This window comes from Apostichopus japonicus, chromosome 19, assembly GCF_037975245.1.
Source record: "Apostichopus japonicus isolate 1M-3 chromosome 19, ASM3797524v1, whole genome shotgun sequence".
NCBI classification, from domain to species: domain Eukaryota; kingdom Metazoa; phylum Echinodermata; class Holothuroidea; order Aspidochirotida; family Stichopodidae; genus Apostichopus; species Apostichopus japonicus.
In genome coordinates, this window is record NC_092579.1 from 22891617 (window position 1) to 22904499 (window position 12883).

A 12883-nucleotide genomic window follows, 5' to 3' on the forward strand; every position below is an offset into this window, starting at 1 on the left:
ATCAAATAAATGTTGCTTTTAATTATAAAGTGATTGAATAATACCATCAAGCTTTCCACTCGTCGAACCTTCCGATGCTTGGAAACCTTTTGAACCAGAAGCCAAAGGGCTTAGTGATTCCTTATCACATTTTATTCAAACATATTCAACAATAACACTGCACAAAAGATTTTCACATGCTGACCATTATTGGCTCCAAGTGATTAGCCAGGTTCTTGAACTAATGCAGACCTACTGTACATCAAATTCATTCATACTTCTACTTTAAGAGTCAAATGTGTTTATACGGTTTCCAGAATTTTCGGACAATTCTTGACTTCAAAAGACCCTTCAGATCCATAGAAAACAATAGGGGACCCTTAAACAAACTCACTACAAGCCCAGGTGTCACACACACACACGCACACATACATCACCACTGTTGCATAGATTTGTTTGCTTTTGACAAGGAATCCAAAGCCCCCAGTCCTAAGGAATATAATTGGACCCCGCTAACCCCCCCCTAAAAAAAACCCGATGATGTTGTTACAAAGAGGGTTATATCATGTTGTAAATGCTGAAATTTTGCACATTATGTTACAATAGTACTGCATATTTGCAGTTTTAATACTATATAACAATAATAATGATAATAATAAGATATTTGGAGTTTCTGGCGGTCCGGGACAACTAAAATGTATTGGCAGATGTAACATATGGTAGCAATTGAAATATTCAAGGGGGACCAATGGTATTTACAGCAGAAAGAATTCAGGCACGCATTCTATTGGAATAATAAATCTTATTCGACAACCAAAGTTTGGTGTTCCCTAAATACTCGATGAAAGTCCAGGGGATTATCGAATGCGAAAATTGTGATACTTACTAAAACTTCAGGTATTACAAAAACGCCAACTTCTTCCCATGTTTTTTATTTTGATTATTTTTTAAATTTACTAATTTTTTTATTAATTATATTTTTAATGTGTACGGTACTTACCATTGCTCATAGGAAGACTGAGTGGGAATGGGCTAGATATGGTGGAGGCTGTTGGATAATTTCCACTGTACTGGTAACCAGACTGAAAGAGTAACACGAAAATAAGAAGTGAGAATTTACTTAGTAAATTTCACAACAAGAAATTATAAGCAGGATATATGATACATACATATACCTATTGTATGATTTAATTTAATAAAATGGATATATATAGAATTAAAAGACACAAATTTGAACACAAAAAAAATCGATGGATTTCTGAGGTATGTTTTCTGTAAATCGATCAAACTTTTTTGCCCTTGACCTCTACATCCTCTTTAGTAGGCCCTGTAAAGGAAGCTACTAAAGTTGACATTTGAACAAAAAGAATGAAATTGATAACATAAAGTTCCTCACAGTAATATATATATATATATATATATATACATACATACATATATATATATATACTTTATTCATGCAAAGTCTTATGTAAACCAAATTGTGTCACATTTTTTTGTCTGGAATATTGCATAAGTAGTGACTGTAACATGATGAAGAATAAACTACTGTATGCATGTACGATTAGATGCTATGTACATGCAATTTCAGTCGAGTCAGCAGAATGTCCTGGCACTCACCTTCTTTGAATTTCCTCCCTGGTAGGGAAAATTACCTTGTTAAATGCAATTACCATGTCATGTGCAATTAAGTCAGCAAATATTCATGCTTGGCAACATTAAATTTTACGGCTGATGAGATATTGTTTAATCTGTACATGATTCCCACAATGATGGATATATATACCTTTTGTGTCTCTTTTCCTGGAATGTTGCATGAAGGGAAATTAACTCATTCTTTGAAATCACTAGGGTCCATAAAATTTATATCCTATGCAATTAAGCTAGCAAAGTTTAATCCTTGGCAATATTAAATTTTAAGGCTGCTGATGACATTTTTGACCTGTACATGATATCCCCAATGATGGAGATACATTGTGTGTCTGTTATTCTGAACTGTTGCATTACATTGCTAAGTACCATAACACGAAGGATAAACTATGCAATTACCACTAGATGCGTGCCAGTCGCCACTGCAGAAGGTCCTGGAACTCACCTGCTTTGAATTTCCTCCCCAGGAGGGGAAATAACCTCATTTCTCTTAAACCACGAGGGTCTGTAAAAATTTGCATATCATGTGCAATTAAGTCAGCAAATTTTAATCCTTGGCAACATTAAATTTTAAGGCTGATGACATAAATGTTTAATCTGTACTTGATTCCCTCAATGATGGAGATTGCTGAGGATTTCAAGAGAGATGTTACCTACTGCGGTGTCTACATTTCCGCCGTTTCCCGTCCTTGCCCCCCACCCCCCCCCCTCCGTTTGTTTGTTTGCTTCTACTACCTGCCGTGAAATCCTCTTAATCCTACTCTTGACTGAAATGTTCACTGACTGACACGTTAATTATTGTCGATTCATCGTCCAACCGCAAGTGCTTTGAACCCGACAATGAGACCTGCAAGCATTCATATAGGCAGTTTGATCCCAAAAGAAAACTGGGGCACAGTTCAGTTTAGAGGTGCTAAAATGAGTTAAAGATAACAATACAGTGACACATTTTAGCACAAAAGTTTCCAAAAATCAGGTCGAGAGGCTTTAAAATTTTAACGTCGCACGACTTCTATTCTTGCAGACAATGGCAAAGTTTATATTTTAGACAATAGTTTCAGTGTGCTCTTTTGGGAAACGTATATCTTTGGTTGAATAATTTTTTGAGGTACTATCTTTCCTATACGTGTACATGAAAATTGCAGATATAAATATGCATAGCAATGGAGTTAATTTAGCTTTAGCTTGTCAAGTATTATTTCATATAATGCCAGAAATGTCCACTCCCTTTTTATATGATAATAATACTACAGATATCAAACGATAGTCTGCAGGCAACAAAAAACTGCACAATCATATGAGGTCTTTAATTACATACTAGGTCATTAATTTCATTTGCGGCAAAACAATTCAGTGTGAAGGAGGTTGTCTCTTTTTTGAAGCAATTGTTAAGGAATATTTTTGAACAATACCCTGTAGATTTTGGTAAAATTTGCTAGAAATTGGTAAGAATCAAGTACAAATTAGCTACCATAAGCTTGGAAACACATTTCATAGAATTCCTTGACACTTTCACAAGTTTTCTTAAGCAAAAGTGTAAGATTTGAAACTTTTTTGCATAAAGAAGTGAACCCTTTTGATTCCCTGTACATAACCGAAGTACTTCAAACTTTTAAGTCTACAAATGATGTAAAAGTTTTCTATCATCGCAATCTCGTTTTTCATACAAAGCCATGAACATGTATGTGACCTACATGAAAATCACACTTCATCTACGTAAGCCCACAGGGATTAAGTTTTCACTGAACTTTCAACAGTGGATATCTGGAATCTAGGTTAAAATTGCTATCAAGGGAAACAGTCTATCAAAATTATTCAACTTTACCAACAGCTTATTGAAAAAGAATGAGGGGGGGGGGGGAACTTGATGAAGTCAGCATTTGGGGGGTAATGACAGAACTAAGCCTTTACTGTATCTATGGCAACCTGAATACAATAGGACATGTAGTTTTGGTTGCACTGTACATTTAAACATATAAATTTACGACGACCATGGTCAAAATTTGATACAATCACCAAAGAGAGGGCTACATTCCATGAAAGGAAAGCGAAAAAATTAGAGAATTACTGAACAGCCTTTGGGGGGCAATGACAGAACCTAAGCCTTTACTGTATCTATGGCAACCTGAATACCATAGGAGATGCAGTTTTGGTTGCACTGTACATTTAAACATATAAATTTACGACGACCATGGTCAAAATTAGACACAACCACCAAAGAGATGGCTACATTCCATGAAAGGAAAGCGAAAAAATTAGAGAATTACTGAACAGCCTTTGGGGGGCAATGACAGAATATAAGCCCTTACATCTATGGTAACCTACTGTAAATTCCATAGCAGATGCAGTTTTGGTTGCACTGTTGAATAAATTTACAGCGACCATGGTCAAAATTTGATACAATCATCAAGGAGAGGGCTACATTCCATGAAGGAAATGCAAAAGAATTACAGTTCACTGTATTTTGACAGACTGTCAATGCAACTGGTGACTCTTTGGAACAACATCAAAAGAGCTTTTCATGTGTCACCAACTTTGGTCAGCACAGCACGTTAGAAATTGTGATCAACAGCTTAAAATAACTTGCTGAGTTAGGGTTCTAGACCACAGCATTTCAACGGATTCTGTACAAATAAGGTTTGCAGCAATTTGGTTGCTTTTCCAGGAGGTGAAAGAGTGACCCAGTAGCACAGTATATTATACGACAGCGTATATTTAAACTGTTAAGTTTTCTTCATTCGTATAAATTGCCAACTATTACTGCTGACATTTTTAAGAAAGGAATTAGAACGGATTTACTAACAAAATATGCAGCTAAATCTGTAGTTACAATGATAGCATACATGCTCAATTCAAATAAGTCGAGGCAAGTTAACTTTACCTCACCTGCCTGGACATAGAAAATTTGCAATGCTGAGAGAGTATTGAGGGTAGAAAAAGATTAAGATAAATACCAAGGACAGATATGTTAAACGGCCAGACAACCTAAATCAGCTATGCAGATCGTCCTGTGGAGGACCAGTTGTTTACATCAAAGTCAGATTGCTTTGAAACTTAATACCCCGAAATTTAGGTAACTTTGAAATTGGTATCTAGCCCTCCTGAAATCATACACAAGTAGTGGTAGGCCTATCATCCACCCAGAGGGGAGTTTTATTGGCTGAAAGCTGGTGTTGTATTCACCAAACCGACATACATGTTTCTTCTGTAGTGTACAACTGTACATGTAACATACTGGTCATTCTCCATTAATTTGCCTCACTTTTTTAGGCCACCAAATTTGCTGTGTGTACAACCATAGGAGAAGAACTTGATGTGCAAGGGACAACCACAAAACTGTCTTAAAACTTTGCCCTGAATACACAGTCAAACATACATGCATACATATGCACACATGTACACACACATTCATAATGTACAAACCCACACTTACCTGTACATCCTAATAACCTATCTACATACACATAAACACACATACATACTGTACACATACTGACACACACATCATTATAGAGCTGTAAAGACTCTTACCTTCAGTGGCTCTGCGGGAGAGTTACTTCTAGAGCTGGTTCGACTTGCAGCGAGCAGCTCCGGCTCTAAGTCGCTGCCACTCTCAGAGATCGACTGTACACCGTCCATTTGCAAATTGGTGAAAGCACTGAAAGGCGAGAAAAACGAATTTGGTTAAAATGTCGAATTTTCTAGATACATTTTTAAAGATAATCAGTGACATAGAAGAAAACAACATCTGAGGTATCTGACTAATGGGACAACATATCACGGAAGGGTGATACTAGTGAGGTTAAAAGTTGCTTGTTGCCTATTTTTATGGTATGACGGCAGTTTAATGTAATAACAAATACATTTCTAAGGGAAATACAGAACTACCCTATAGATGACCAAATCCTTTCTCTACCTCTGGAAAGGAATGTGAATCCAGTGGCAGAAAGATCCACGTTTTGTCTCTGGAGAGAGCAAACGAATATTTCACTTTGAAAGTCGAAGACCCAATCTAATCATCATGTTTCCTGTTTTTCTACATAAGGTTCTTTGAAAATGTATTATTTGCCATTTTTCCAGGAAAGAGATCACATTAGGTGGGCAATCATCTTTTGTTTCATTTTGTCGTTGTTTGTCGTTGAAATTTGATATAATTAGAATGTTTTATTAAACCATCACTGTAATGTAAATATGGGGTTCAATGACTCCTCCAATGCAGCAATTCTTTTTTTTGGTGAGGATAATATTGTATTTCTCTGTGGATGAATAATTTTGCACATTCTATTTGAACTAACAAGGTCTACAAGTTGTAAGCAAGAATTCACTGCAGCATCAATTCATAAACATTTTCTTGTGTTCCAACTTGGGTAGTTGTTGTTGGGGTTTTAATTTTGCTTGTTATTTCTGGTTCTTTTTTTTAAATTTTGTTCTTTCTGTGATATCTAGAGATTTGTAACATTTTTTGGCAAACTTGCAAATATATATTCCAAGGTTGAATTGACAGCCATTTCACTATTATACATGAAACAACTTTTAAAGTAAACAGATCTTGCAAACTCTACAAGCATTGAATAATGTTTACGCAGTTAAACGACTATTTACGAAATACGAAATACACATAGTCCAATAAAGAGAAGAATTTTGTACATATTACACACATGTTAAACATTACTTTTCATTTCTTTCAATAATTTGTAAATCTTTGAAGTTTAACCCTTTTAGCAAAATATGACAGATTGTACTTTCCAACTTTTTAATGTACTTTTATCTTTTCTCTCATGGTCCAGTACGTACCACCAGATTTTAAGAAATAACGTACGCAGAACGCAGATTTAAGGAATAGGTTTTCGGTCACAAGTCGCAAAGCTTTCATGAACGGAAGAGGCAAACACAACCATGCCACGGTTGATTAGCAATGTCTGGCTAATGTTAATTAATTTAGTAACCATATCGCTTCCTTCCTCAAACCGTGCGGGCTTACTTACAAGGTCAGCCTAGCCCTGGCTGGCAACGATCCAGGCCAGCCTTTCTCTACCAAATTGTCGCGAATGGCGGCTGCGTATCTGTGACTCCGTGGGCAGCCGTGCTTCCTGGCGCTACGATCGTTGTCGGCTACTTTACGCTTTCTATTCTCCAAATTAATGACGAACCGAACAACTGCAAATAACAGTAACGATAGGCAAACACAGCACAACATGTGAAGTGACATGGTGGGAACTGTTTGACCTAGGTTAATAAAGACACATGACCTTTGACCTATCTTGTCATAGTCTGAAGTATTTCTCAGTTCGCTTCTCCTCCTCAGGTAAACGTGGTAGCGATACGATTGATTACACACGATCACAGGTATAACCAAACCATTCAAGAGCAGATCCCACAGAATGAAAAACATTGGAACGACAACAGGGTTAATCCAGTCAGAATATTCAAATTATATGCTAATGAAAGAAGGAAAATTCCACCTGTGCATTGAGACTCAGATTTATGATTTCTTGTTGAGATTGTGTGTCCCTGGATACATACAGTTATTCTGTGTGAAAGTTAGCAGTAAAAACAGGAGCATTTCAGACACCGATTCTAGACGGATCAAGCATAAGACGACAGAATTTCTTAACAGACAACCGAAGCTACTACTGTACCACATATGAGACGAAAAATTATTTCTGAAAATAACGATCACCAGCCTGTAGTTGGACAGGGATGAAAGGATTCCTAGAATAATTCAGTTCTAAATTTGAGGGGGAGGGGAATAAACATATACAAATCCTCATTCAAAGGAAAAAAGGAAATTTTTTAGTTCCTCAACTAGACTTAAAAGAATAAAAACCTTGCACATTCAATGTTAGTCTACACTTGCTAGCCAGTAGAAGAATGTCGTTCCTATTGACTGAAACTTGTGAGAAAACTTGAAATGATCTTAATTGGTGCCAGAGGCAAATTTCCTGTTTAGGACTCGTAGCAAGAAAGGTGTCAATATTTTCAGACATCCAGTCAATGACCTATCATTTCTAGTTAAACAGTACACTGTTCATTACCAGCAAATGGTTTGGAATATTTAACAACAAGCTGCAGAGAAAACGCTTTTTTTCTTTGCAGTTGATTTTTCTTTAATAACCCTTAAAATCAACCAAAATGGTATGTATTGGTTTCCGCACGTTCATAAACATTCCATGTGAAAGAGAAAAAGGATAAAATTTCCGGATGTTATGATGTTACCAATGGAAGATTCCTACAACTATATGGTAAATCACAGGTATCAGCAAATAGAAATTCACAAGGTAGCTTCCAAATTTGTTTTTGGGTGAGTGTGGTTTTGTCACGAGCCGAAGACCGTCTGATGACATTACACAAATCAAGTCACAGAACTTCATCAAAAAAAAACCTTACAGTGTATCCGACCTAAACTTCAGTCACTGGTTTATCACAGGTACTTGAAAACCAAATGATCCTATTTATTATAAACTGAAGCACATTCTTACACGAATGAACCTTTTCCTTCCATCGCATCCATGCGGTCATCGTAGGGGTCCATCAATCAGTCGTAAATTACAATAGAACTTCAGCAGCTTGTCGCCACGGTAATGATTAGTACCAAGTCGAAAGTGGCAGGATGCCCATTAATTATGTTAAAGGATTTACGATCAAGGTGATCCTCAAAAGAAACGTGGACTGCCCCCAGGGTACGAAATCATGAAGATTTCCACCTCGATGGAAACGTCAGAGGAAATGAAGCGGTGCTGTAATGTGGACTTGAAGGGGTCGAGATAGGGTTAGATAGAGATGGCTCAGGGGTGCAACAAGGGGATGGATTAAAAAATTCTATCAAAAAAGGAAACTGTCTCTATTTTCCTCACATTTTTTCAATAAAATAGAGATGAGTCTACGACATACAACTGACAGCTAGCAGGTTTGATTCATGTTTTCCCAAAATGCTAACATCTTTAAACTGGGCCGAAATGAAGAATGCATCTTGTAAACAAAGACTGGCCTACAAAAGTACAAGATTCAAATTCATGATTTTCAATGTTTGATGTTAACAACGATTATATAGAACTATACAATTAAATGTCGTAATGTGTAAAGTTATTAAATTACAAATTTGAAAGTAAGATGCTTTAGACAAGGGAAGTTTGGACAACAGCGACCATTATTTGACACTCTCACATATTTGCTATTGATTATGACATTAAAGCACTGTAAGCAGTGGCGGAGCGTCCATATAGTCGGGGGGGGGGGGGGCGGAAGTCCCCCCTGACGGACTCAAATGGACTGCTGGCGCCCTTTTCAGCTTTTTACCACTTTTTACTTATTCGCGATTATTGACTTTTTTTATTTCGCTCTCATCTACCTATTGACATTTGTCATATTTTGTTGGCGATGACAACTATTTATTCCTTTTTCTGCAAATTAGCAAGGCCCGGAAAGGGTAATTTCTGGCGATCTAGGGAGTATCTTTACTCAAAAAAAAGTCTGTATGCTCCGCGCCAACCTGTGGTGGCGTTCCGCTTAGATAGTGTCGAAAGCGCCCCTACAGACCATTCTCGACCCCCCTGACCAATACCCCTAGCTCCGCCACTGACTGTAAGTCACTCAAGTATCTAGTGGATCCCTCAACTGGATTTTCACAGTTGCAAAGATGAGAGATGGCAAAATAGCAGGCAAGTTTGCAACATTGTAGAAAGTCTAACCATGGCTCATTTGAAATGTTTGCCTAATTAGATCAGCTGTACATATTAATTACTAAAATAGATAATTAATATTTTCTAAAAAATTACAACTTCTATGCACAAGAACTAAAATTTCTTCCAATCCTACAGGTGATTGAATTTGTTTGAATACAAATAAATCATAACAATCAACTGCAAGGTACAGAGTTAACAACATTTCCATGACAGAGATTTTCATGCTAAATATAGTCAATCATGCTTTTCCAAATTTCCCCTGATCTGATTGGCTGATAGTCCCTTACCAATTGTCTGGAAACATTCTTGCATCTGTAGTGATCAATGAATGCAAATTATGTTGTGAAACAACAATTACTTGTAGGGTTACTTTCCCCTGTGTAGAGATAGCAAAGTCTGTGCTATAGGCTATCATATGTGTGCACTCAAATATCATAAAGTTAGGCCTTGTTGACAACACTTTTCGGCAAAAAGCGGTCGTGGTAGGTGTTGTGGTTGAATTGTCTTTAATGATACCACGTTATTTGTGATCAAATTGTTTTTGATCACAAAATGTTATGAGTTGAGACAATTTATGAATTTTGTGGGAAGCTAACATCTCTGATACTGAAAAGGATTTTTCATTTCACAGTAAGTTTGTTCTCTCTACATTGAGCATTGCTAAGGAAATTGTTCATAAATCCATCTATAAGAAATATTTTCTACATTAAAGCGGTTCAAATAAAATCAGTTAAAAGTGCAGTATTTTTGTTCTTGCATTTTCTCTCTAGGCACTGTTTTACTTTACAATGATTTCCAACTTCACAGCGTATTCATAGCCTATAACATTTTCACTGACGCTATTGTAAGGGACTTGTATGCACCATACATACAGTAGTATGCATTACATGATGTCTAGGCTGGCATATATGGTAACTAGTCTACGTCGGAAAAATATCCCGCTTCGGAATTTGACCATCATTTTGTATATCAGTTACATGTTTCATCCTTTGATTTTTCTTTCCTGCATATTATAGACCTATCACTATGGGCTTCAGTTCTACACAAGCCAATGTGTTGTCAGGGGTCATTATAGCTAAGTATGGTGTGGTCCTGTAGAGGTATTGAAATGTGCTTTCATGTGTTTTCATTGTGTCTCCTGGATGCAACTGTAAAAATCCTAGTAACAATATTGCATAGTTATTTCCATTTCCATTCATAACTGTACAAGCTAGGTTATATTTCATGGTTCACATTTTAAGCTATGCCTAAAGCACCATGGGTACCATTATTCTCTGCAGACGGTAATTTCCGCTGACACAAAACAGTTCTTTCTGTACATCAAATTTGTCAGCGGAAAACAACGTTTTGTCAGCAGAAAATAACGTTTTTTGGAGGAGCAGAATGATTAGGCATATTGAAATGATTAAGTAGGATGGAGAAGATAGAATTTGACTGTAGCAGGACAGAACTTAGCTCAGAGACTAGAATATTATTAGGATAGCTTAGGTTCGGATGAGGAATGATGATTTAGTACAAGTGGCGGTGATAATTCATTTTAGTTGAACAGCGCCACCAAGCTTATTTGGTTGCAGTTTTTGATATGGCGTGAGGTGAAAAAGGTGAGCTGCTGTAACAAATTACGATTCATCGTTTGAAAGTTCATCCTTTAAGGAGCATCTTTAGTGATATTTTCTCATTAACCTGTTGTATTCTTTGATAAACAAATTTCACCCATGCTTCCTGTAAATTAAAAGCACCCTAACTTTCCTGACACAAACTCAGTCTAACCATCCTTATCCACTTTCTTCGATACTTTCTCATATTATTTTCATCATCCTGAATCTAAAACTGGGGAAAAATATAGTGTACATGTCAGTGGGGAAAAAAAGTTGTTTTCCCCAAAGAGAAAGTTTACAGCGGAATGTAATCAGCGGAAAGTACTGTGTGCGGTGAATAACTGAAACCGAGCACCATTATTTAATGTTTTTCTAGCAGAGCGAGCTGTTGTTAGGATCTTTAACAAATAACCTAGATTAATTGGTTCTTCACTGACACTGGCAGGTGACTCTGTTAGTGAACTGAGCCATCTAAAAGTGTTCACTGTGCAGTCTACCACAAAAGGATAATAGAGTTGGTCACTCCATTATTTAAGCACTAGGCCTAGTGTAGTCTCTAAGTTAAATTCGGGTGTTACTAAAACGAATGACAATTGCGTTACACATAACGAATGACAATATGTTGTACACACTAAAAAATTGCGTTGACTAAAACGAATGACAGTAATGACAGCACAGACAAAATTTTGCTTCAACCGGATATCAAAGTTCAGACTTCGTGGGTATCTAGATCTCGTAAAGTACGGACAAGATAAAAACGCACCTTATAGGCCTAGTAAGCGAAATTGTAAGTTTGATTTAAAAAAAGTAAATTTAACGTCATTTTTCAGATATTAATTGTTAGAAACTAACAATACTATAATCTTGAAACGGCTTCAGTTATCTTTCTATATAATTCTACAGGGGTAAAAAGCACAGCACTCAAGCGCATTCTCACACAAAAACTTTCCCTGTGGTTTCTATCCGTAAATTACACCAAAACCCTGCAACCACGTAACATGTGATTTTCCTCAAATCATTTTTTGCGCAGAAAACCAATAACCGCATTTACTCCACTCCGTTAATCATTCTATCTCCACTCAACACTGTCCTTCGTTGTCATTCATTGTCATTCGCTGTCATTCGCAAATGATAATTAACCCTGTACAAAGTCAATTGTCATTCGCTGTCATTCGTTTTAGTTTGTCCCTTAAATTCTAATGTACCATGACCGAGTAGCATAGGCTAGTTGTGATCCTCGCCTAGGCACATTAGAAGGACAAACGTGAGGTCTGACTCTATACAACAGACTAGTATAGACTATTAGCTAACTTTATTGAAATAAACATAAAGGCCAAGGCCTAGTCATTGCTAGGGAAAAACAAGAATACTTATTGATAAATTAGGTCTAACCGCCTAGGCTAGTAATTGCCCAATTGCTAATGCTTAACATAGGGGCCTATGTTACTTAGTACTAACTTTGGCCTAGGCACCGTAGCGGAATAAGTTCCGAACTGTACAATTTGTAAGGCTGGGTTACTTCAAGGGTGACATAATTTAAAAAAATGTCATTAAACGGCAGCTCTACCTCGCTTTCTTCGTTATTACCAGCCTACACGGTGAAATGGTTGTAGTGACAAGTGAATGTCAAAGTTAGACAGGTGCTAATGTCATTCATTAATCTTGTTATTCAATTTGTCTTGACGCTGGGTCGGCTATCAACATGTCATATCCTTTTTTTAGAAGTCGTAGTTCCGGGTTCTAAAACGGTACTCTCAATTTCATTATACACAAGCTACTGCATTAGTGCATAACAATCACAGGAATTTCTGTGAATTTAACGTTAAAAATTTCGTCCATGTAGTTTTGATATATTTACAGCCACTTTGAAACCGAATAAAATAACTATTCATAATGCAGTAAGGTTAAAGGTTAAAAGACTTTTTCTATAATGTTTTCCAGTTTGATACATAATTTGCCAGCGCGGCTTTATCG

General features: G+C 36.7%; 1 protein-coding gene across 4 annotated transcripts in view; it reads right to left on the minus strand.

Annotated features, from left to right (window-relative positions):
- The window catches only part of LOC139960240 (E3 ubiquitin-protein ligase TRAF7-like), a 46076-nt gene extending 33348 nt beyond the window's left edge, over positions 1–12728 (minus strand). Inside the window, exons 1-3 of one of the 4 annotated variants that reach the window (XM_071958441.1) lie at positions 12477–12728; positions 5161–5287; positions 980–1061 (exon numbers count right to left, since the gene is read on the minus strand). In XM_071958441.1, coding sequence (XP_071814542.1) covers positions 980–1061; positions 5161–5268 — 190 coding nt within the window. In that variant the 5' untranslated portion in view covers positions 5269–5287; positions 12477–12728. Of the gene's footprint in view, positions 1–979; positions 1062–5160; positions 5288–6614; positions 7315–12367 lie in introns of those variants that run through there. The other 3 variants (XM_071958442.1, XM_071958439.1, XM_071958440.1) reach the window with 3 other exon arrangements.
- Between the last annotated feature and the right edge of the window lie 155 nt (positions 12729–12883).